Genomic DNA, 27,284 nt, shown 5'->3' on the forward strand with positions numbered 1-27,284 from the left:
TAGCTCTCTTACAGTCAGAGTACTCGGGCTAGGCTGGACTCAGATGCAGACGCCCGTACAACGGTAACATCATGACACCGCGACATCGTGTTACGCTGACGGATGTGTAAGGGAACGTGATCGGTTTTGTGGCGGTTATCTAATGGTATGGAGGGGCAATCAACTGTGATTTCAGAAGTGATCTCATCATTGTCCACGATGCCTTTACAGCCCAGTGTTCTGTTGACGTTATTCTAAGACCAGTTCTCCAGCCACTTTTGCGCTGTCACCATGTGAATGTATCTCATGAATACCAGTCATTAATGTCATATTACATTATCCATCAATTCATTAATAGTTTGTCGTTATTTGCAATGAAATGTTGTTTTTGCGTTTTCATTGTGTCAGTATATATATATATATATATATATATATATATATATATATATACCTCTACATATTTCTAAAAGATATATAACATATATACTCATATTAAAAAATATCGTTATTAATAAAACTCAATACATATCTGGGATAGCACATTAGCATTATAATCGGTTGGATGTTAGTCTTTACTAAGAACGACACTAGCCATGCATCTACAGATGCGCGGGGCACATTCTGCACGTTAAAAACGTTTTGCGCGCCACCCTCGAGTGGCTTTCATGTGACATGAATCGATTTCTGATGTCAAATGTTTTGCTGAGTTTGTGTTATCTAAGTTGTATTCTCAATCGTAAATTAATCTACTAATTAATTTATACAATTGTTTATGCATAGGTTGTCTGATATTCCTCACATTTATATTCGTTCGTTCTTTCGTTAGTTCGTTCGTTCTTTCATTGGTTCCTTCGTTCTTTCATGTTAGGCCACTGTCCACATAATTTATAAAAACAATTATGTTATTCACTCTCACATACATCCATCTCTGCCACCACAGTTGATACATATAATTTTATCAATTTCAGTTGACGTCCATGTAGTCTTATAATCGTTCGTATCGTAAATATTACACACAAAAATCGAGCACTTACTTTCCGGTTCCTGAAATGTATTTCCGGTTTTAAGGACTGTTTTCATAAATAAAATAAATTAAAACAAATATTTCCAGAGAGTACAAATCAAATAAATTAAACTAATAGTTTAATTTAAAAGATTTTATCTACTTCATTGCATTCACGATCAGGTCTTTGTGAGACCCAAATGATAAGAAAACAAAACTACAGAAGGCTGCAAGAGACTGAAGAGTCAAGACTATTTTTGAAGCGCCAAATTCAATTTGAAATCGATCGATTAAACTCACTTTTATGAATACTCATCGTTGCTGACACAATACTTTTGACTTACAATATAATTTTTTATATGCCCACATTAGAATATATGATTATGATGCAAAATATTTTAAATTTGCAAAAAACATGTTGATTATTGAAATTTAATGGAACACAAAACATTTGGACAGGTAATGCCAGTATATTGTAATTATTTAAGCATACAAAATGGGGAGTCGGGGTGGGGGGGGGGGGGGGAACTACCCTCTCTTCCATTGTTGAAACACTGTATTTTTTGCAAAAACGACGGCAACGTTCAGAATAATGAGTTTCCCTGAAACATTACCATATAGGAGAAGCCATGTGTTTAGGGAAGTGACGTCACGTATCAGCATGCGCGCGCATCTGGTAGGCAGAAGTCTATCATAATGGCCATTAGTAACAAAGCGAACTAGCGTAGCGTGAATAGCAAAGAATGGCCAACACGTGCTTAAATTACCGCTTGTAGCACGGGAACGCTATTCTACATAGCTCCTGTATGGAGGAGATACATGTACTCTTTCCACCCATAAAATTTGACGATTGACCGAGTTCAAAACTATAGCAAACTTCCTTTTTTTTTCTTTTTTCTTTTCACCTGAATAAATATTATTAGTCCATGTATTTTTAAAGCGTCTGGTCCATATTTCAAGTAAAGCATTACAAACGAGCGCGCGCACACACAAATAAAAATAATAAAATAAAACGAGTAGGCCTATATTTTTTATTTAAAACTGTTTAAAAGAAATAATTGGCCTACACTTTGTTAAAGGAAATTATTTCTTTAAACAATTTTAAATAACCCATATATATATATATATATATATATATATATATACATATATATATATATACATATATGTATATATACATATATATATATGTACATATAGATACACATACACACACACACACACATATATATATATATATATATATATATATATATGAACATTTGTTACAAATGAACAACCAGTAGACAATATATAGACAGTAGTTTTATATATATATAACACATCAGACTTGTCTACTGGTTCATTTGTAAGGCTTTTCATCAACAATAAATTTAAGCAAGTATCTTATTAGAAAACTTTACAAAAACTTTAAAACTATTAATTTTATCAAGTCCTTTTTTATTCCTTAAACTTGCTGATATCGGATACATATTAACACATTGTATTAAAATGGAGGAACCTAAATTTAGTTTCCATACATGTTCCATGACCACACATACATTGCTCCCTCTAGCTACAGCGTCCCTTTTTAAATATTAGTACAGAACTTAGCCTTTTAAACCGGATACATCTCAAATTTACTTGGTCCCTCACCTTTGTGGTTCCATCTTCAGAACATTTTGTAGCATTATTTTTTTAGATATATATATACATAAAAATTGCCATTAATATTTTAATCGCCTAATCCCATGCAGGCCAGGACATAGTTTAATACGCAGTCGATCTAGGATTGATTCCTGTTGGTGGTCCTATAGGGCTATTTCTCATTCCAGCCAGTGCTCTACAACTGGTGTAACAAAGGCTACACTATTTATTATCCTGTCTGTGGGCTGATGCATATAAAAGATCCCTTATTGTTAATCGGAAAGAGTAATCCATTGTGTGACAGCAGCAGGTTTCCTCCCTAATATTATCTGTGTGATCCCTAAACATGTCCGACTCTATATATCCGTAATTAAAATGACTTGAGTGCATTGTTAAATAAAAGATTCCTTCCTTTCAAATCTAAAACAGTGTCAGTTACCTTTGACAAGAGGCACAGTTTCAAAGGCTATCACTTTCAACCTGATTAATAAACCAGTTAAAACAACAAATTACTGTAAATGATAACAATACAATGTTTTAATGTAAGACACACATTAACACAATGCAAATATCATTTGATCATTGGTTTATAATGATAATAGAAAAAGAAAATAATAAATATGTGTTGTCTATTGTTTCTCGATATAATTTTATTGATTTTGTAAAGTCTGTTTTTATTAGAAAATAGAGATCCTGGTAAAAAAAGATTAAATCCAAGTGTTATCAATGTCATCATCACATACTGAATAGCCCCAATAATATTGCATATGGTAGTTTGGAAAGTCAGTGTGTTATCAATGTCATCATCACATACTGAATAGCCCCAATAATATTGCATATGGTAGTTTGGAAAGTCAGTGTGTTATCAATGTCATCATCACATACTGAATAGCCCCAATAATATTGCATATGGTAGTTTGGAAAGTCAGTGTGTTATCAATGTCATCATCACATACCGAATAGCCCCACTAATATTGCACATGGTAGTTTGGAAAGTCAGTGAAAAAAGTTCTGGTATCCCTCTTATGCACAGAAACATGAGATACTGTAGAAAAGAATCGCTGAATCTGATACCAGTGTTCTCCTTAGCATCCCTTAATTCACCCTAAAACTTAAATGCCCTTAATTCATCGTGAAAGGCCCATTTTTCATCCAAGAGTTGCCGGTTCTCTTTTTGTCCATAAACAGGGATCACTGATACCTAGAAAAAAATAAGAAAATTGGTAAATTTCTATGATATATAAGTATGAAAGTTTTATATTGTGTATATTGAATATTATTGAAATATTTGAATACACATAAATGTATTTGTGAAGACATATTGACATCTGTCGCTGATGACAATAATACTTATAAATACAATCAGCTCCCCTTTTCTTTCTTTATTTGCTGCAAACAAATTCAGATAACTTATATAATAAATGCATGTAACATAATTTATGTTTTTAATAAAATATAGTGGCTATCACCAACTTGTGGATCAATATCCAGTTTTATTATTAGTATTTATTTATTTTTAATCCCAAACAAATGATTTCATACAACTGATATCCCACCCTGAAATGTTTATACCTTTTATTTTATTATTAAAAAATAAACTTACACATTACAAATACACCTGTGGATCACTTCTTCAATAAAAAAAAGTAAAACATTATAATTAACATATAATATAATTAATAAATGGAAATATTTCAGAACCATTTTCATATGAAACGATATATATATATGCTTGATTGCACACACACACACACACGCACACACACACAGCTCCCTGTTATTTAATTAAAAATATAAATACTCCAGCCACCTACATATTTTATGGCATAATACAATATAAAATATATTCAGATTTTTGTTTTACCCACTATAATGGATCTGTCAATACAAACAAAAAGTTACATAAAACGTTGTTTGTCGATTGACTGGGTAGGCCTACTGTTCACAGGGTAACTTTGTTTCCATGTCAGTTTGGTGGGGGCTTTTATTAAAAAAAAATATTATTTTATTATCTTTTCAATTTTCATTTCAATAAATACTGACGTGTATTAGTATTACGAATGAATAACATACAACAAACCTTGTATAAAATGACGATCTCCGTTGTGGGATGGGCAAAGTTGATTGTTGTCAGCTTTAACTGTTCAACGTTTCGCTTCCACTGTATTTGATGAAACTAATTTCATAATCCTTACTACAGTGACTTGTGCATCTAACAACAACGTATGAAATTACCATGACAAAATACCATTCATCAAAACTAGTCTACACTGATTTAATTGACGGAAAAACATTCGATTGTTCATTACTACTAATGCCAGTATTGTCAACTGGTTTCTTGCCTACCAGCGCTCACGCGGTACCACGTGATCAAAACATGTGACGTCACCGTGGCTTCTCCTATAAGCCTATTTTTATCATCCTACTCACAATATTAGATGTAATCAATGTAAAAATGCTAAATAATTCATTTGAAACCCTATATAACTGTTGGATAGTAATGCAAATTTTTTACAAACAATATCCAGATTTGGGCCTGTCCTCTACTAAATTTAGAGCCCGTACTCCTATGATATATATGTGTATATATATATATATATATATATATATATTATCCAATATCAATCTTTTTGATGTTTAAAACAGTTTGATTGGCAACAGTTGAGAAATTTTGTTAGCAACTAAATATTTTAGAATTGTTTAGTGATCTCTGAAACTTGCATCCTGTACCAAATCACAATGCTTTACTGAATAAAATGTTATTGGATTGGTTGTTATGATCTAAACTATAAATGAATATAAAAATGTTCATTAAAAAAAAATTGTTGGAAGAAACATGTATGTACACTAGATTAAAATATGTATGTAAATTTATTTGTACATGCATGTTATTTTTGTACATGTGTACAGTGAAACCCCTCAAAACTCAGTAAACCGGAATTCCCTCAAAACAGGATGTTTTACATGGTCCCGTGATTTGCATATCTTTTAACACTAAAATTTACCTCTCTAAACCAGAAACCCCTCTAAACTGCACTGGACGAAATTATCCAGTCTCATCGTTTTCCTTTAATGGAAATTTTACCTCAGAAAACCACATTCCCAGTCTGGATCTCGTCGTGGTAAGACGTGTTTGTGCACACTGCACGTGCTTTCGTGGCTCGGCTTGGGGATCCTTCACTCATGTTGTTTTTGTCAGCGAAGTGAAGTTTTCTACTGGGATGTATGCAGCCATTGGAACTGATTGAACGCTGGAACGCTTCTCATTTCGGCAGTCTGCACCACCAGGTTGGATTCTTTTTTAGCGAGATTCCTTGCCTCCACGTCATTTCTCCGTCTGACTATGTTGACTCTTTTTTTTTCTTGATTCGTATGATGGCCATTCTGCAGAATGCCACGGTTGTTCGCGTTTAGTCTCTACATGTCCGAGCCTGTCCTAGCAGCACTGGAAGATTGACCGCCCCACTCTAAGAAGAAATAGGAAGCGGGGTCGGCCCCTACTACTCTTTTCTAGACTTTACTTTGTTTTATTGTGATACCATTTGGTATCCTCCGGAGTCGGACCCATCCGCACCACGACCGAGCAGTCAATTCTTTTTATTTTTGGCTTGTAACTTCTCTTTTTTTTCTTCTTTTTTTAAAATTCTATTAACTTTTTTACTAATTGCTATTTTCAAAATTCTTCCCATTTTCAACTCTACCTCCCCCCCCACCCCCATCCCGAGTCGGGCCACTGATCTTATCTAATTTCTTTTTGACCACTCGATCTAATCTAGCGACCAAATTTAATGAGTAGAATTTTCTTCATTAATTATATTAGAGATGCGCATCAAAATTTTAAAGGCCAACTATTTAATTTTTGGATGTAAATTTCAAAATTGTCCGCTTTATTTTTTTTCTGTCCCGGGACAAGCCCCTGGCTATCCAGGGACAGGCCCCGGGATGGACATGCTCGAAACTCTAGTGGTATATGAGCATGTAAAAATTATTCGCACTCGCACTCAGAAAACCAGACGGTCACACCGATGTCAATCATTACTGCTTAGCTTAGTAACTGGTTTAACGTGTCCATATACCACTAAGGTTTCGAACACGCCTATCTCGAGTCCAGCCTCCGATAGGATCGGGGGTCTGACTCGGGACAGGGATAACCTAACAGATAGGGGAAATTTTGAATATTAACGCCAAAAGTATAAAAAGGGGAAAATTGGGGTTAAAACGTTTTGGCTGCGCCCATAAAGAAAAATAACAACATTCCTAACCTATATAAATTATTAAGATAATATATTTTCGGTGCAAATTTAGATGGGCTGGTCTAAAATTAATAATAATTATTAAACAATATTCATTAAGCCCATGGGAGGTTAAGAGGAAAGGGGCTGCCAGTCATATTTTAAACATTGGTGTGACCACGTGAGGGTCGGGAGGGAGGGGAGGCCGGCCCTACACAAAACCTAAGGCTGAACTGCCTACGCATATAGCCCCAAATCATTACTGCATTACTTCTACTTTGAATACCCACTCAGTGATTGCATATGCAGAGCTAATTACATGTGTGCATGCTCAAGTGTCACTGTTGTGCAGTTGACAAATACCAATAAAAGGAATTAATTAACAGCTCTGATGTTTAAATAACTGGAGGAAACACATGTATTCCTTTATTCTGAGCTCGATTGTTACAAAGTTAGATTAACTTACAAATTTAATTGAGCTCCTTTTCATAGCCTGCATGTACGTCTCACGATTACCGCAATGAACGGCAAAGCAACTAGGAAGTTTGAACCCTTTCTTTGTTGTTGTTTTGTTTTTTATCTTTACAAAGTTTATTTAACAAAATAAAGAGTAACCAAGAGTAAAATTGTTTGGCTTAGTTTGGTGGAAAATTTGTATTTAATATTTACTTTGGACAAGTCAGAACGTTCAGCGAAACGCTGCCAAGTTGAATTATCGCTTTGTGATAAACTTAAAATAATTCAAAAGTTGGAAAGTGTACCTGTTTTTTTTTCAGTTTTATTAGTTACTATATCAGTAGAGAACACCAACCAACAAATGGTTTACCTCAATACTGAAACCTCTGTAAACCGGATACCCCTCAAAACCTTACTTTTTCCTTGGTCCCATGGCTGTCCAGTTTTGAGGAGTTTCACTGCATATGTACATGTATGCATGTATGAAGATTTCTACAATTAAGCTGAGTAAAAAGGTTTTTAGCAATGTTACAAATTTTATTTGAGAATGTATCTAGCCTGATTCAGTTTTGTCTTTGTTGTTCCTCTATGTTAAGTTTAACTGAACAAAATAATGTGGCACTATAGCCTGCCACATAGCTTTGAGACATTTACAATGTGCAGTTTTAGTTGCATGTAATGAAAAATTGCTCCAGTGTTTGGTTGGAGTCATTTCACTCGGATGCAACAAAAATCTCACGGGTTAGTACACTGGGTGAAGTTGCGTACAATGTTTGTTACATGCAGGTAAACTTGCACATTGTCATAAAGTTCTGCAGCAGGCTTAAAAGTGCTACATGTAATTCTCAAATTATTTTGGGGGCGAATGGATTATGAAATATATTAGCCAGATTCAACTTTGACAATAAGTTTGACACATGCAGTTTATATAGATCTGAAATGTTTCCAATGCGAATTTCAGGAAGAATTTACAGATGAAGAGCATGCTGCAATTCAGTCTGCTCTTCGACAGAAACTTGGACCGGAATTCATCAGTCAGAGACAAGGAGCGGGAGGCTTAAAGGTCTGATGCATAATAATTCAAAGTATCAGGGAAATTACAAGTACCCTACCGGTCCATCCGGAAGCGACTATAGGTTTCATCTCTGTCCTTCTGTTTGTCAGTCTGTCCCACATGTTTTCCCGATGTTTTTTGCAGAAGGCTTTGTCATATTGAGCTGAACGTTTATATATAGTTTCATCATGTACTGTTACAGATCAAGTTTGACTTGCATGACAATTGACTCATTTTTGACAGAGTTATGGCCCTTGAACTTAAGAGATGTGAAAATTTGTTTTGCAGACTTTTATTTCAGAAGACCTTTAGATATTGAGCTGAAATTTGGTGTATAGGTTTATTACATACTTGTACAGATCAAGTTTGACTTTCATGGCGATTTACCCATTTTGACGCAGTTATGGCCCTTGAACTTAGGAGATGTGAAAATTTCTTTTCTGGATTTTTCCAATGCCTGTAGATATGAAGATGAAAAGTTGTATATAGCTTTATCTTTTGCATATAGCTTTACAGATCAAGTTAAAGTTTCGTGGTGATTTACCCACTTTTCAGAGTTAATGCCCTTGAATTTAGGAGATAAGAAAAAAATTTGGGCCCGGTAGGGGACATGTATTGCTTTACAGACCATGATGTATAAATCAAACTAGTATTACTCTCGCTTGTCTAAGATAAGTTCAAAGAGAGTAATTTTTAGCTCGCCATAGCATGTGAATTTAGATGTTATTAGTATGGTAATATCTTAAATGGCTCCCCATAATTTTTCTAAGTTAGGGGAGCAGTTAATTACTTCCCGCAATTGTTTTAGGATTGCATTAATGTATTTACAACTTTATATATTGATTATCAAACATGTATTTCAAAAGGTATTTTATGTACATCTAGATGAAACTGCATTTTATATTAAGTTACAGAAAAACACAAATTTCCAAGCTGCCTTTTACTGTTTTGTTGCTTATGTTTTGATAAAAATTGGTCCAATTTAATTTGTAACTTTAATCCAATTTATATGTAAATAATACAAACCATCTTCTTAAACAAATTTTAATTGATAACCCTGGATCCAGTCAAAATTATTTATATAATTTGTCTCTCTCTCTTTTTTTTTTACAGCTTGCTTATATTGAGGGATGGCGACTTATTAACATTGCAAATGAGACGTTTGGCTTTAATGGATGGTCACATTCTGTGTCACAGCAAACTGTTGGTAAAAATATCGTTTAAATAATTTATGACCACGTTTGCTTCAATATCCCTTTGCCATTTTTATCTTTTGTTAAAATTTCTTTTATTTTTAGAACTAGGTTTTCATTTTCATAGAGGATGTTGTGTACATTTAATGGGGAGTTATTACTTTGACTTAGCATCACTCCCCTGATACTAGCTAAAGGGACAGACCCTAGTTTCAACCTGTGGAAATTAGCATTAAGTTTAGTTAATCTACAAACCTTTAACACATTTGGATAAAGTTACATTTGAGTGAAACATGAGTCTGTGACTTTGAAATGGTGAAATACCCTCTAAAATTAGACTAAAACTCTACTCCATAACTGTTACTTCTCAGACACACATGTTTTTAAAAATATGAGAAATGCATGATATTAAAAACTCCAGGATAACCAAAAACACTTTGAATAAATGGAAATTGATAATCTAAACCATCAAATCTAAGTAAAGTATGATTTCATTTATCAAAAATGGCTCTAATAGTCAAAAATATGCCTTAGTGTTTAAAAACTAGGGTATGTCCCTTTAAACTTGCTTACTTACTTATGCCTACTTGGGAACGTAGGCCATCGACTAAGGAATGCCACTGTTGTCTGTTTGTGGCCATCTTCTCCATCTCTCTCGTGGGCCCGCGCTTATAAAACATCTAAGAGTCCAGACTCAATCTCTAATGACGTCACACGCATACAATTTGTATGGCATTGTCATGACATGAGTGTCTCAGACTCTATTAGTCTCGAGTCTAGACTCTAAAAGTTTTATAAGCACCAGGCCTGGTGTAACCCATCTCCTTTGTTTTAGACTAGTTAAAGGAGAGTAATTTTTAGCTCTCCTTAGCATGTGGATTTATATGGTATTAGTATAATATGTTAAATGGCTCCCCATAATCTAAGTTAGCGGAACAATTAATCAGTTATTTTTTCAACGAGGTCTGCTACCACTCCCGCCATTGAACACAACAGATCATTTCCTTTAGCTACAAATGATTATACCTTATTTGGTGACTGATCCATTTATAAGCTTTTTTAATTTGATCTTTTATTGTATTTTGTAGGCAGAGGTGACAAGCAGAGTCCTCAGAAATATTTTAGATGACTTGCTATCTATTTAAAATTACATTAAATCATCTAAGGTATTTGTTTTTGTTTCAGATTTTGTTGATCACAACAATGGAAGATTTTATGTGGGAATCAGTGCCCTGGTGAAGGTACAACTTAAGGTATGTAAACAAATAAATTATTGTTTAATATCCTATTCAGGGGTGGAAATTCTCCTCAGATCAGCTGTTTTCCTCTCATGGAACATTGCATTTCCTCGCATTTTAATCTTCCTTTCCTCCAAAATGTGTCAGTTCGCACTGATTTTAACCTAGGATTTCAAGAATTTCTGGGACCCCTCTAGATTTCCTCTTTTATACAGTTCACTATTTCCCACCCCTGCTTGACAGATGCTAACTTTACGTCAGCTTCTAAGTTAGTATTTAAGGAATTTTTTTAGTAGAATTTCTAACAGAAGAAAAAATACTTAAAAACAATATATTTTTTGGTTCTAAATGTGGTCTTTATTAGCTTAATACTCTCTTCGTGAATATACAAGTCATTTAGATACAGCAATTTTATTTAGCTATGTTTGGAAGATGAGTTATTGTACTATATGTCTAATACAACAAAAAGTTTAAAGTTTAGTTTTATTTTCTTATAGGATGGAGTTTATCATGAGGATATCGGCTATGGTGTTAGTGAAGGACTCCGATCGAAGGCATTATCGATTGAAAAAGCTAGGAAAGAAGCTGTCACAGATGGCCTGAAAAGAGCTCTCAAGTTTGTTAATGTCTTTTTTTAATGCATCTCTTTTTGTCCACTCTATGTCCCTCCCCTCATTCCACCACCACATATATAAAAAAAACCTGCATTGATTAAGTTAACATTTTTCACTTGTGTTTTATATTTAATTCTTTTGTAATTGTTTCAACCACAGTATGGGAAAATTGGACTTTACTAGCCTGAAGCAAGATGTAGTCCAATGGTTAGAATAGTTGACCAATTTGCATGGCCATACCTTGCCTAAAATAAGGGGATAGGGTGGCAATATAAAATAATTAGGGCACTCTCCAGCTAGACAAAATGGCACCTTTTTAGGTTTTCTTAGGATGGGGTGACAGATACGTCTCTTGCCTTTCCTCCTGTTAGGTACGATATTTTGATTGTTTCTTATTGCAGCCAGTGCTCTAGTACAGTACTGGTTTTATCAGAGAATCATCTGCTAATCATGTGTCGTCTGTGTTGTGATGGTGGGTCTCTTCTCTTATTCTGCTGACAAAGTGTTTCATTTACCATGTTAACTCCCTGTTAGCCACTGATTAAAATGTTGAGGTGTTTTTAGACATCCTTTTTGTTTTATCAACCTAATTGAATGTGTTGTCTATTAACTTCTATTTAATAGATGGGGATATATGTTATTTATGGGAAAGTAGCTACACCACAGTTTGCTAAACATTCTTTTGTTTGATATCATATTTATGGGGAATTGACAGTCTTGATTGTGACAGACTGCATATTGAATTGTGCATTTCTTCAAACTATTCTAATTTCTCTTTCAGAAGTTTTGGAAACTGTTTAGGAAATTGTCTTGGAAACAAGGACTACTTGAAGTTTATTAACAAAGCTCCAAAGCCAGTAAGTATACATTGTGTGAAAACAGTGAAATGCTTAATAATGTTAGTCTTGCTCCTCTCTCTGTAATTAAGTAAAAGAAGCATTTAGAATATCCAAAGGTATATGCAATGAAAGCAGTAGGTGGCGATTTTCAATGACTAGTGTACTTAACTTTTTATACTTGTCCGTGCTAGGTAACTGCAGGGCTTCTAGATAATGGTAGCCCCACTCCCATAGCTAGTGATATTCTATTTTAGGCTAGTAAATAACTACTATTGCCATGCCTGACCGCTAGTCAAATGTTTTGTTTCAAATGTTGCAGTTGTCTATTTTGTAAATTTATGAATATCCTGCCCGCCAATCCCCACCCCCCAAAGTTAGTGTATTTTAAGCTATATCTCTCTCTTTAGGTGACATCTGATTTTTACTATTATTTAGTAAAATTGTATTAACTTAAAGTAAAGTAGGGCTAGTGAATTTTTAATTGTGGCTAGTAAATTTTAAAAATCACTGATCCCATGACTAGTAGATATGATAAAATTTCTAGAAGCCCTGGGTCACCGTAACTATTACCACCTACTTTTAAAGATTAAGAGCACCCTGATATGTGAGATACACATAGCATGCTTCAAAGTTTTGGGCTTGTGTTTCCTTTTTTAAAATTGTAAAAAGAACAGAATTGAATGAAAAAGGAAATTTGACAGGCTATAAATATTTTCTCGTCTTATTTTTGTGCGAGTGAACTTATTGGGTACATAAATATATTTCTATTTTAGACTTAGCTTTTAAAGATAAAATTTATGCTTAGTGTTAAAGCACTAGCCTGATGCATTGTTGGTCTAGGATCGAATCCCATTGGTGGGTCCATTGGGCTATTTTTCATTCCAGTCAATGTTCCACAACTGGTGTAATAAAGGCCACAACATGTACTCTCCTGTGTGTGGGTTGATGCATATAAACAATCCCTCACTGCTAATCACAAAGAGTGACCCATGGAGAGACGGCAGCAGGTTTCCTCTTTAATTAATTATCTATGTGGTCCTTAACCATATGTCTGGTGCCATATAAACATAATTAAAATGTCTTGTTAAATAAAACATTTCTTTCTTGCTATTATTATTATTATTTCAGCCAGCAGAACCTTGCAGTGTGGCCGATATGAAACATGAAGTGATAAACAAAAACATCAGCAGAGCCAGGTATTCCAGGAGAAACGTCACAGCGAGAGCATATCAGCAGAAAACTGTACCACCTACGTCCAACCAGCCACTTCAAACACCATCCAACACCAACCAACCACTAGAACAACAGCAAAGTTCTACGAATAACCTGGAAAGAGAAAATAGCACCACTGCTTCAGAAGTTGGGACTGTGTCAAGCAGAAATCAAGAACCTGTGTCAAATAAATGTAAGGCAGAAACTGCTGCCACAGGCTCTGAGGATAGAGAGGAGGTTCAGAGTGCTTTTAGAAATGAGAATGGCGATGGATTAAATCAAGAGCAGATAACTCATGGTGCGACTGGTGATGGGATGCTTCACGGAGAGACGGTTGAACAAATACTGGCTAAAGGGTTAGTAAATATATAATTTTAAACAGCATATTGTAGACCCTGTTAATTTGAAGGTAGTGATTACTTGCTACCCTAACTTAGATAATTACTGGGAGTCATTTAAGATTTGGGAGGCGAGAGTGATAGCTCCCCTTAAACATCAACATGGGAGATGGTCCTTGCATATCAAACTCAGTTACCAGCTTTAACTCCGATAAAGGGGTATGACATAGTCTAGTGATAAAGCACTCGCCTGATGTGCTGTTGGTCTAGGATCGATCCCCATCAGTGGGCCCGTTAGGCTTTTTCTTATTCCATTATTTCTTATTGGTAAAGCACTTGCTTGATGCACGGTCAGTTTGGGATCAATCCCCGTTGGTGGGCCCATATTGGGCTATTTCTCATTCCAGCCAGTGCACCACGACTGGCATATCAAAGACTGTGGTATGTGTTATCATGTCTGTGGAATGGTGCATATAAAAGATCCCTTGCTACCAATAGAAAAATGTATTCTGTTTCCTCTCTAAGACTATATCTCAAAATTACCAAATGTTTGACATCCAACAGCTGATTAATAAATCGATGTGCTCTAGTGGTGTTGTTAAACAAAGCAAACAATCTGATGGCTTAACCACTACACCACCCAGGCCAGTAACACAGATTGGTTTCTTTTTAAAGGAATTACAAATCTGACGAAGAGAGAGCTAGACAAGAGAGAATACTCCGACAGCGAATCAAACAGGAGGAGTTTAAGGCAAAACTGAAACGGAATTCTATTCCTCCCGACAAAACCAACAATCAGAATGGTAAGGATCCTAAAAGAAATTACAGTCAAATCCGCTTAATTGCATAGCCCTGGTGCATGTCAAATTTATTAACTGGTATAACCGATTATCCGATACAGCCCAGTTTCCAGATTATAACTAATGGTAAACTTTACAAACGCCTTGTGGACAGTCTATCTTACTCTTAACGGCAGAACACTGTCTGAATGCCAATACATGTATGCATTTCGTTTATTTATACATTTATTTTAAAATACAGTCAAATCTGCTTAATTGCATAGCCCCAATGTGTGTCAAATTTATGCTAATAACCGGTATAACTGATTATCCGACATACCCAATTTCCAGATTATAACCAATGGTAAAATTTACAAATGTCTTGTGGACAATCTATCTTACTCTTAACGGCAGAACACTGTCTGAATGCCAATACATGTATGCATTTCATTTAGTTATACATTTATTTTAAAATAATAATAAATAAAATAACAGTATAAATCTTGTAAGATTAAATATTTTTAATTTTGCATTGTTACAAATCTGCGGTTGTGTTTATTGATGCCATTTCTAGCTACTAATATTCGCATTGCAGTTTGTTGCACACAACTTTTCCACAGTTCACACCTATTATTCTGAAGGGTGTTGAGTAGTGACACCGTGTTACTTGGCAAAACGCAATTTCCGCGTGCATGCGAAATAAACCACTTAAATTAGCAACTCTTAATTGTCAACCGATTTCAGCTACAGTGTACTAATGTTACAGTATATTTTATTAGAGATGCTATTGTGCGTTGAACAAAATATAAGAAGTGTAGTGTTTATTTTGCTTATTTCATTCAATTGATTAGAAAATTGTAAATATTTAATCATGAATAATAAATAAAATTATTAACACGATGTGACCCAGTTCTGTAGGAACTGGGGGAGAGGTCTGTGCCCGCCCTCACCCCCGGACAAATGTACATGTACATATTCATGTAAATACAGATTAAAATCTGGCTTATCCTCCCCCAACGAGACTGTGCCTTCCCCACTCCAGATGTCATACCTATGGGCCTGTAAGCATGTTATTCTAGAAACAAAGACCAAATATGAATGTTGTAAAAATAATTTATTTAGCTTTGAGTTTAAAATATTATGTTCTGCAAGACTGCTGTAAATTCACGATGGGTCAAACCTCTTGAAAGAAAAATACAAATATTCAACTCAAATGTAATAACATGATATCAAAGTACACCCCTCAATGCAGTCTAACAGATTAAAAGATTTTAACACTGTCAATTTCACTCTGGCTGGCTGGCAGTTGCTTTGATGTAGCCTACCCAAGTAAAAAAAAAAAATTATGTTTATTTCTTTTAGGGGTGCAACGATACGGTTAAAACCGTATTGCGATATATTGCGATATAAGAAACTGTATTGCAATATGTATTGCAATATAGTTGATATGATTTAAATTCTATATTTATGAGTTGGTTTCTTTTAATGAGAACAAAAGGCATAACTTTTTAATGATCTTTATTAGTTTCATCTGTCAGGCTAAATGTTTTAGGCCATATTTGTTTTAAACGCAATACTAGTCTATACGTGTCAAACTATTTATAAATTGTTACATTCGAAAATCCTTACTATCAGGCTTTTCCATTGCTGCTCGCTTGACACGGAAATGTTAGTAGTGAGTCGCACTATTTCGGCAGATCGACCGAACCAGAGCCGAGGTTATTGGCCGAGGTATTTTGAACGATCGGCCGAAGTATTCCGAGTTCAGTGAAAAACAGCGAAGTGCGATTCTCCTTTGTTGATTTATTTCTTTGAAGATGATAGCCGTAGCCGTATTCCAACGTAAATTAACAATGGATGATAATGTGTAAGTAACAAAACATTTATTTGTAATTATTGTTAACTGGTTATTTTCATTGGATTTTTAACACATTTTGTTTAGATGTTAGAACCAAGTATAACCGACCTATTACTTCGTATGCCAACAAGTTAGCCGACTACGCTTGACGTGATTGTTACATTTCCTGTCATCACCAATGAATAAAATGATTGTTTTTTGTTTGTTAGTTTGTTTGCCTATTTCAAGTCAAATAAGATACAAGGAAAACAAATAGCGTTTAAAAATCGTCATACACAAAACTGTACCGCGATTCGTATCGAGCTGATCAATTATCGCGGTATACCGGTATACCGGTTTATCGTTGCAGCACTAATTTCTTTCATGGGGCAAGCCACATGCTATGACATAGACTGACAGCTTTAACTGTTGAGTGGCTGTAACAGTGAATTAATTGACAACTAGTAATACACTGAGAAGACATAGACCATTGGATTAGTTCATACATGTAGTTGTGAACGTTTTACCTCAGACATGGTAACCGTGTCTCTGTTAAAAACAATGCCAGTGATGCAGTTATTTGCAGTTTTTATAAGTTTTTAAATTATTTTTTAAAACATAAATAAATAGCAGTCATTAATGTTAAAATATGGTGGTTCAGTTGTAACATACAAAATACAGTAAAACCTAATCATATTTAATTATCTTTATTAAATTTATTATGGGACACAATTGCCTTGTCCAAGTCTATCTTTCAGTGTTATCAAAGGCTATAAGCTAACGCATGCACACATAAAAATAACAATGGACTGTTGCACTGCTGCATGAAATTTTTTGTATATGTTCTGTCAACGGAGTTCCATTGTCAGTATTGTAAGGACAAATCACATCTGAAATCCTGACATCAAGACTTAAATGACGCACTAATGGTCCCAGGATTACTGCAATAAACACTTGAACACATTGCTATGAGTCTTCTTGCGTGAGCATTCATAGTTTGTCAGGGGCGAGACCTAGCCCAATGGTAAAGCGCTCACTTTATGCGTGGTTGGTTTGTGATCAAGTGGGCCCATTGGGCTATTTATTGCTCCAGCCAGTGCACCACGACTGGTACATCAAAGGTCGTGGTATGTGATATCCTGTCTATGGGATGGTGCATATAAAAGATCCCTTGCTGCTAATCGAAAAGAGTACCCCATGAAATGGCGACAGTGGGTTTCCTCCCTCAATATCTATGTGGTCCTTAACCATATGTCCGATGCCATATAACCGTAAATGAAATGTGTTGAGTGCGTCGTCAAATAAAACATTTCCTTCTTCATAGTTTGTCATCAATGTACATTGCCTGTTTTAGTAACCACTTTTACTTTTTTCTTCATTTAATATTAGTTTTTAACCAACACAGAACATTCTGCTTTGTTCTCTGTACAATTACAGAGGTTTGTGGAACATTTTATGATGAAATTTTCTAGATTTTTTTTTTTTTTCGTATGCAGTTAACCAATGTTTGTGTTTGTAAAGCTATTCAAATATGCAACATAATTTAATGCTAAACGATTCTGTGCAGCTGAATAATATGCAAATAACTGATTTATGCTATAAACCGATATGCAATAAAGTGGATTTGACTGTATTTGAATTGAATACACAGAATAATTATTTTAAAAGTTTGAAATGGCTGTAACATTTATTTAAGTATTGTCTGTTATTTCTTTTACGTTCATCGGGGTATGAACCAAAAAAATCATCCGCAAACTGTGAATTGACGAACATAAGTTTGCAGATGATTTATTTTCTTCATACCCAGATGAATATAAAAGAAATAACAGACAATACTTGTAATTAAATTAGAATCATACTTGCTAATAATAACAATTCATACTTTATTTTGAATTATTTTTTGGTCCATAAACAATAATGTTCAATAAGACAACTTACCAATATAAAATGTCTTCATCAGGTATGATGTTCCCTGACAATGTAATTTTTATATTTATTGAGAAATTAACAAACTGTTGTTGCTACAATGGGATGACGTTATATTGTAATGAATGTAACAAAAATTTAATTATATAGTCAAAATGAGTTTATTGAGAACAGCATCTACACATTGTAATATCTACCGTGGCACAGGATCTAGTTCAGTCGGTAGCGTGCCTGCCTGTACTGCTTCAGTCATAGGATTGAACCTGCTTGGTGAGACCATGGTTTTTTTTCCATCCCAACCCATTCGTCATTACTGGTATATCAAAGGCTGTGGTATATGTTGTCCGGTTTATGAGGAAAGTGCATATAGGAAAGATTCCATGCTGTTAATGGAAATATGTAGTGGGTTTCCTCAGAAGACCGTCAGAAGTATTGTATTTTGACCTACATTGTATAGTTGATGATTAGTTAATCAATGTGCTCTAGCGGTGTGGTTATTTAACAAAACAAACATTTCTTTGTATCATCTGTGTTTTTAAGATACAGAAACACGGATCAGAGATCAAAATAGAGTTCTGGATATTTTATGGTTATTTAAACACAGACTTAATTAATTTGTTTTTGGTCATGTCTTTACAAAGTACAATGCGAGCTGTAGTTACTCATTTTCCAACAGTAGCAGTGTCAACTTCATTTCCTCACTAACGTTAATCAATGAAATGTTATTTATAGGTGCACCTATGGTCCTTGGATATTCAGCATAATACATGGGGTTGAAAACAAATTAAATTAATATATTAACTGAAATTTTTAAAGTTGTTTATTTGTATTTTATTTAGTTTTTCAACATGCAGCCGTAAGTAATATTGAATAAATTTAGAGTAGGTGAGACATTTTAATTCCATGGAATTCTTGTTGTTTAAAATGTGTTATGTGGTGCACCACCGAGAAATTAGACACCATCTTTGTGATGTAAACCACATTGCTGGTACCCACCAGAGTAGTCTCCCTTCTTTGAGTTTATGTTTTTTTATTCCAGTCTTTTCACCACCACAGTCTAGAGGTACCAGTCCTCGAACAAAGTATTTAACGAGCAGGAATAACGTGAACAATGAAAATAATGCATCTGCAGGTTTGGGACTACCTGTGGCCACATCCACTCCATTGATAAAATCAGATGATGTGAAAAACGGGGTGTCTGAAAAGCAGTTGTTGACAAGCAACAGCACAACAACCAAACCGTTGTTAGCAGAAGATGATTTTGGTGAGTTGCTAGGTCAGTGTGTTATAAACCTGAGTTACTTTACAAAGTGGAGTTTGTCAAACATCCCTTACTGCCAAATATCTGTTTTCTTTTTTTTTCGTGCAGGCCATAGGATTCCGAATTTCATGGGAAAAACATTTTTGGTTCCGTGTCTTGTGATCATAGGAACTCATCGGAAACTGTTTTAAAAAAAAAAAATTATATATATATATCGTTTTCGTTGAATAGTCGTACAAAATTTTGGTTCTGTGAATACCGACACACTACCGACATGGTACCAGAAATGATTGTTTCCGTGAAATCTAAGAGCCTGTTGTCCTCTCTCTGTTGCATTCCACTGAAAATGAGCATTAATTTTCAATCCATTCATTTATCCTACCACCCAGCCCATCCATTCAGCCATTCATCATCCAACCAACCAAGTAATATTTATATCAATCATTTATCCAATCAGTCATTTATTCATCGTTCCATTCTACTATCCATCTTCCCCATCCATCTTCCCCATCCATCCATTATCCATCCCTCCCTTCATCCATTCATCTGTGCATTCATATGTCCAATTGTCTGTCTGTCCATCCATCTGTCCGTCTATCCATCCGTCCGTCTGTCCATCAGTCCTTCCTTCCATCCATCCATCCATCCATCCATCCATCCATCCATCCATCCATCCATCCATCCATCCATCCATCCTTGCATCTGTTCATCCTTGCATCCATCTGTCCGTCCGTCTGTCCGTCCGTCCATCCATCCATCCATCCATCTATACATCCATCCTTTTAGTAATGATATATATTCTCTATACTTGTTTATTATTATTGTTATTATTTCACAGAGGAAATAGAGATTTGGAGTCAGGCGGTGTACCCTGAGAACCTGGACACGCTGATAAACCAGAACCTCTCCGACCTGTTACCCAACACAAGAAGTAAAAATCGCAAAGGACCATCCATAGAAGGTAGGCAATTCCATACTTGTAAATACTCTGACTCTTTTTTTTTTCTTTCTTTTTTTTTCTTTTTTTTTAAACTTTATTACCCCAGATCACTGGCAATGTCAAGGTTGGGGTGCCTTGAATCATTGTCTTACAATAATAATAAAATTATAACATATTTCATATATATATACATGTATGCACACATACACATACATATACTCTTACTTTTAATACTTTTAAAGTTAAGACTTGAGGCTTTAATAAAATCCTGTCCATACAGATAGCATGTGTTTAAAGTCTAGAATCTGTGCATGTGTTTTAAAGTTTCATAAGCAAGGGTTCAGGTTGGCCGATAGCTTTGTTTTCAAAGATATCTGTTAATTTTTAATCTGCTGGATGAAGAGTATATGTGTAGTATGCATGTGTGAACCTCTTTTTATTAAAGTGTACTGTAAACTTAGGGGAAAATACAACCATATAAACCATATACATTTCCTGTTATTTGTGGCAAACTTTAAGATGCAAAATTTATGCTCACACATAATGTTAATTGCAAATATGCATTGCGGGTAGCAACAGTTAGTCGTAAAATTTACACATTGCAAACATGCACTAAGATGCATATTTATGAAGAAAAAAAAAAAACGTGTCCCAATATTAATCTGGTTTACAGTACATCATATATTAGTTACATTACATGGGCAGATACAGGATGAAAAAAAAAGAAGAAAGAAATGTTTTATTTAACGACGCACTTAACACATTGTATTTACGGTCAGACATATGGTTAAGGACCACACAGATATTGTTAGAGGAAACCCGCTGTCGCCACTTCATGGGCTACTCTTTTTGATTAGCAGAAAGGGATCTTTTATATGCACCATCCCACAGACAGGGTAGTACATACCATGGCCTTTGATATGCCAGTCGTGGTGCACTGGCTGGAACGAGATATAGCCCAATGGACCCACCGACTGGAATTGATCCCAGGATAGAGAATGAATGTATTTTCCATGTTTTAACAACACCATAGAATCTTTAGCCTCAGCATTGTGGGCTTCATGCACTTGACATTCAGTCCTTAATACACCAACATTGTTTGTAATATCTATTTTTCAATTCCTGTATCCACCCTTGCATTAAATATTACTCGGAAAAATACATTTATTCAAGAATAATTAGAGTGAAAATAGGATAAACATTTATTTAAGACAGAGGTTCAGTTTTGGTGACTACACATTGAATGAGAATCTTGACAGTAGAATATTAACAAAGTTTGCTGTATTTGTTTCAGAACTGAATGAACTGGCCTCGAAGAGAAGACGAGTCTCTGGGGGAGAGGGATCCTGACAAAAATTCTCCCCCCACCCATTATCTCTATGTGTACATATTTTTAAGCATGAGAATATTTTTAATTGCACTATATTACTGTGGAAATTAATTTGGTTTGTTTATTGTGGTATGTCCTTTATTGTCTGTGGAAAAGTACATGTAAAATGGTGCGAGAATAAAACCCCAACAGACAAAACCCTAACAGACAAAACCTCAACAGCCAAAACCCCAATGGACAAAACCCTAACAGCCAAAACCCCAGTGGACAAAACCCCAATGAACAAAACCCCAACAGACAAAACCTCAATGGACAAAACCTAATATAGACCAAACCCTAATAGACAAAACCCCAGTGGATAAAACCCTAACAGACAAAACCGTAATAGACAAAACCTCAATGGACAAAACCCTAATAGACAAAACCCCAATGGACAAAACTCTAATGGACAAAACCCCAGTGGACTAAACCCCAGTGGACAAAACCCTAATAGACAAAATCCCAATGGACAAAACTCTAATAGAAAAAACCCCAATGGACCAAACCCCAGTGGACAAAACCCTAATAGACAAAACCCCAACAGACAAAACCCTAACAGCCAAAATCCCAATGCACAAAACCCTAATGGACAAAACCCCAGTGGACAAAACCCTAATAGACAAAACCCCAATGGACAAAACCCTAATAGACAAAACCTCAGTGGACAAAACCCTAATGGACAAAACCTTAACAGACAAAATCCTAACAGTCAAAACCCCAATGGACAAAATCCTAATAGACAAAACCCTAACAGCCAAAACCCCAATGGACAAAACCCTAACAGCCAAAACCATAATAGACCAAACCCCAAAGGACAAAACCCTAATAGACCAAACCCCAGTGGACAAAAGCCTAATAGACAAGACCCTAACAGCCAAAACCCCAATGGACAAAACCATAATGGACCAAACCCCAAAGGACAAAACCCAAATAGACCAAACCCCAGTGGACAAAACCCCAATGGACAAAACCCTAATAGACAAAACCTCAATAGACAAAATCCCGATGGACAAAACCCTAATAGACAAAACCCCAGTGGACAAAACCCTAATAGACAAAACCCTAACAGACAAAACCCTAACAGACAAAACCCCAGTGGACAAAACCCTAACAGCCAAAAACCCAATGGACAAAACCCTAATAGACAAAACCCTAACAGCCAAAACCCCAATGGACAAAACCCTAACAGACAAAACCCCAATGGACAAAACCATAATAGACCAAACCCCAATGGACAAAACCCTAATGGACCAAACCCCAACCTTCATTATTTTTGTCCGTTGGGGTTTTGTCTTGTATCTGTAAAATATCCTTTGCTGCTAATCCAATAGCCGACGATTAATTCATCTAGTGCTTTCATTAAACAAAACAAACTAACTTTTTTTAAATAAAACAAAAAGCACTTATTAACCAATTTTTATTCTTTAAAGTTGGTCACTTTGAATTGTATTGTTGCCTGTCATTTGTGACGTTTGTCATATAGAGAAATATATCTCTATGTATATTTACATTTTTTACTATTGTACAGAGTTTAAACATGCATATTTTATTAGAGATGATTTTATTATTATTTATTCATATAAAGAATCAAACATAATGTGGCTCTTGTTTTTATTTATATAATATTTGTTTTTAAATTTTCTCACTATACAGTGGACTCTGTCTAAACCGGACTCACTTCGTACCGTCGAAATAGTCCGGTTTACATAGAGGACCGGTTTAGACAGAGTTCATCCAGAATTATGGTTCTTGAATGATCGACAACTTGCGATCAGCAATGACATTTGAACCCAAGGATGGTTGGAAAACAGTCATACAAGCCAGACTTGCAATCGATTATTTCGCAGACATAAAAATATACTTCAAGGGACATTTCTGAGTATGCTGCAATTTTTAAGATGTTATTGACTAACAGACTTTTTAACGATTGTAATTACATATCAAATATATTTTTCTGCATAAAATATTAGTGGCTGCATATTAAACATGTTTCTGGTCATTCCAATATTTGTACTAGGTTAAATTTAATTTTATGTCCTAAAACATTATTAAATTTATTCGTACGTACGAAATTATTTGAATACAAAATCCAGATCTAACGGCCTACTGCAATAAGAGTAAACTTCACACGAGTGTGATTACATTTTGTATTTGATCTTGCGACGGCGTCCTGATTATTTGGCAATTGACGATCATTGTTCAACTAATTAAGCAGCCCGTCGTTCAGTCAAATCCCAATCCGGTGTAGACAGAGATAATTAATGCATGAACGGTTCTTTTGTTCTTGATTTTTGATCCGGAGTCCGGAGTAGACAGAGTACGGATTAGGCAGAGATTTATACCTAAGAGATAAACGGTAGCTGGACGGGACTTTAGAAATGGACCGGTTTATGCAGAGATCCGGATTACACAGAATCCGGTTTAGACAGAGTCCACTGTATTTATATTCTGGTAAATTTAAAAAAAAAAAAAAATTCCTTATATTTTAATTTTTTTCACTATTAATCTTATTTGTTTGTTAAAAGTTATTTTACATATTACAGTCATATTTTTTTTAATACAATTTTTTTTTTAATACAATATGAAATACTTAGGAATAACTGGTAGAAAGGAATGTCTGTTGAATGGTAAATTCTGTACGCAATATGTTTGCTAGCAAAATTGTCTTCATCACTGCATTGCACATCATTGGCTGGTAAAACTGTCAGATTTTAGTAGATCCAATCAGAAGTGTTGTTACAAAGGTATTGAATTATATATAATATTTTTTAAAAACATTGCGATACCTCTGATTGATAGTTACAGTTTGTTACTTAGAATATTTATTTTGGTAGATCCTGTTTCTTCTTGTTTGGCCTACTGTCCACAGGAGCTCAAGATAAATGTCTTAATGTGACCATTTTGGCATGGGCCAGAATTTTTATGGAACACAGTGAAATCCCTCTAAACCAAACACCAATGAGACCAAGTAAAATGTCCGCTTTTGAGAGATTCTGTTCTGTACTGATATTTAAAAAGGAACAGTGAGAAAAGGTTTTGAAGTGTTTCACTGTACTGAGTTTCTGTCACTATGTTTATATTACCATACTATTCAGAACATGCGTTGTAGAATTAGACAAGAGCCGTACTGTGTTTTCCAGTTTGCTGTTGTAGATCTGATTTTACTGTTGTAAATTTAACTTTATTGGTGACATGTTAGCAGAGCCAATAAAACAGGAAATTTGTGATGGTAAAACCACCAAATTATGTTTCTAATTTGACAACACAGTACGGTTATTCCTATTCTGATTTCAACTGTTTGTTGTTATGTGCCAGTCTTTGATGGGTTGTGTTATGGTATGGCATTGTCCATTTGTCCTTACTTTCATCAAAACTAGCAAGTACAACATGGGATGGCGATTTGAAATTGTCATGTACCAGAACTAGGTTACTGTGACCTACTTTTCCAGCATTACTGCAAATTAAAGTAATTCCTTATCTGTGTGATATCTTCCTTATCAATTCATATAGGATCATCAAACTATGTATGCAAGTACAACTTAGTTTGGCAGTGTCTTGCATACCATATCTAGGTCACCCTGACCTACTTTTCACACATTAGATTTAGTGCACATTAATGAAAATCCTTTGACCAGGCTACATCTTCGTTGTCAATTCATATAGGCTCATAAACCTTACATGCAAGTACAGCTTGGGATGGCGATTTGTCATGTACGAGAATAGGTCAATGTGACCTACTTTTCTTGCATTACTGCAAATTAAAGAAAATCCTTGTCCCGGCTTCATGTTCCTTATCCATTCATATAGCACATTCCTCTCAGTATCTGTGTGGTCCTTAACCAGATGTCTGATGCCATATAATCGTAAATAAAATGTGTTGAGTGTGTCATTAAATAAAACATTTCCTTGTTAATGGTTCTAGCATAGATTGTGTAATTTGACAAGTTTCATCAGATTTCATTTATGAATAAAGCTTAATAAATAATATGTTCATTTCTGATTTAAAGATGATGCAAATATTTAACAAATTCTGTATTCAATATGTATGTTAACAAAATTATCTTTTTGACATTACAAAACACTACAAAACACCCCTGTTCTTTGCCTTAAGCTATGAAGTAGTGACTTCAAAATTCTGTGGGTGGTAAAAACAACCTAAAATTTAGTCATTCTTAAAAATGTGTTGAATTAGAATAAATATTATCTTATCTTAGTGTTCTGTTTATTATAATGAGCTTCATAGTGTATGTATGTGCAATGCTTTGGACTTTCCTTTGCATGAAACAACTGACAAAAACTAAATTGCCTCTGTACAGTTGATCAGTTGGTGAGGTCATAAACTCTCAAAAGATGTTTGCCACAATGTGAGAGATGAAACATATCTAACGAAACAGCTCTCGTACTGCAATGTAATACACAGTTTATGTTTCTGGCTTTATCCTATGTTAAAGTTGAGAATTGGGAACTTGGCAAGGTTTATCAAGCCAAATTTCTCATTTGTCCTTGACAGGATAAAACCAATATAATGTAGCACTAACTATAGTCTTCACGAGTACTCGAGCACGGGTCGAGTCTAGCAAGACTTGAGTCCGTTCACAGGACTCGAGTACCCGTGCAAGGAAGAGCACTCATTTAATTATATTTTTGTTTATGTCAATTTGCCATATGCTTGCCGCCGGTTATATTATAGGGTTATGAGACATGGAGGGAAAACAAAAGTCGAATGTGTGGAATGCAATACAATGGCATGATTTGGCATCCATATTCAGTGCTGGATTTAAAATTCATAATGCTATTTTACTTTATTCCTTAGTCTCTTTGACTGGCCTCAGTGGCATCGTGGTTAGGCCATCGGTCTATAGGCTGGTAGGTACTGGGTTCGGATCCCAGTCGAGGCATGGGATTTTTAATCCAGATACCGACTCCAAACCCTGAGTGAGTGCTCCGCAAGGCTCAATGGGTAGGTGTAAACCACTTGCACCGACCAGTGATCCATAACTGGTTCAACAAAGGCCATGATTTGTGCTATCCTGCCTGTGGGAAGCGCAAATAAAAGATCCCTTGCTGCTAATCGGAAAGAGTAGCCCATGTAGTGGCGACAGTGTGTTTCCTCTCAAAATCTGTGTGGTCCTTAACCATATGTCTGATGCCATATAAACATAAATAAAATGTGTTGAGTGCGTCGTTAAATAAAACATTTCTTTCTTTCTTTCCTTAGTCTCTTTATTATATAGTGTAAGTGTCAGGTACTAGGGTCTGGGTTGAGTTTGACCCTCGAGTACTCAAGTTCAATATTTTGGACTTGTGGAGGCCCTAGCAGTAACCTGTTATTGTTGTATCCTTAAGTCCATCAAAAACAATAGAATATTTTTGATATTTCAAAAATAG

The 27,284-nt window shown here is 35.2% G+C and overlaps 1 protein-coding gene across 1 annotated transcript in view; it reads left to right on the forward strand.

The window, feature by feature from the left end:
• Positions 1 to 1,038: 1,038 nt before the first annotated feature.
• The window catches only part of LOC121368620 (fibulin-2-like), a 59,434-nt gene continuing 33,188 nt past the window's right edge, over positions 1,039 to 27,284 (forward strand). The window contains exons 1-10 of the mRNA XM_041493359.1: positions 1,039 to 1,441; positions 8,258 to 8,359; positions 9,464 to 9,557; positions 10,729 to 10,796; positions 11,279 to 11,397; positions 12,177 to 12,252; positions 13,363 to 13,802; positions 14,460 to 14,587; positions 19,366 to 19,590; positions 20,426 to 20,797. Coding sequence (XP_041349293.1) covers positions 1,418 to 1,441; positions 8,258 to 8,359; positions 9,464 to 9,557; positions 10,729 to 10,796; positions 11,279 to 11,397; positions 12,177 to 12,252; positions 13,363 to 13,802; positions 14,460 to 14,587; positions 19,366 to 19,590; positions 20,426 to 20,797 — 1,648 coding nt within the window. The 5' untranslated portion in view covers positions 1,039 to 1,417. The remainder of the gene's footprint in view (positions 1,442 to 8,257; positions 8,360 to 9,463; positions 9,558 to 10,728; positions 10,797 to 11,278; positions 11,398 to 12,176; positions 12,253 to 13,362; positions 13,803 to 14,459; positions 14,588 to 19,365; positions 19,591 to 20,425; positions 20,798 to 27,284) is intronic.

This window comes from Gigantopelta aegis, chromosome 3 (genome assembly GCF_016097555.1).
Source record: "Gigantopelta aegis isolate Gae_Host chromosome 3, Gae_host_genome, whole genome shotgun sequence".
Lineage (NCBI taxonomy): Eukaryota > Metazoa > Mollusca > Gastropoda > Neomphalida > Peltospiridae > Gigantopelta > Gigantopelta aegis.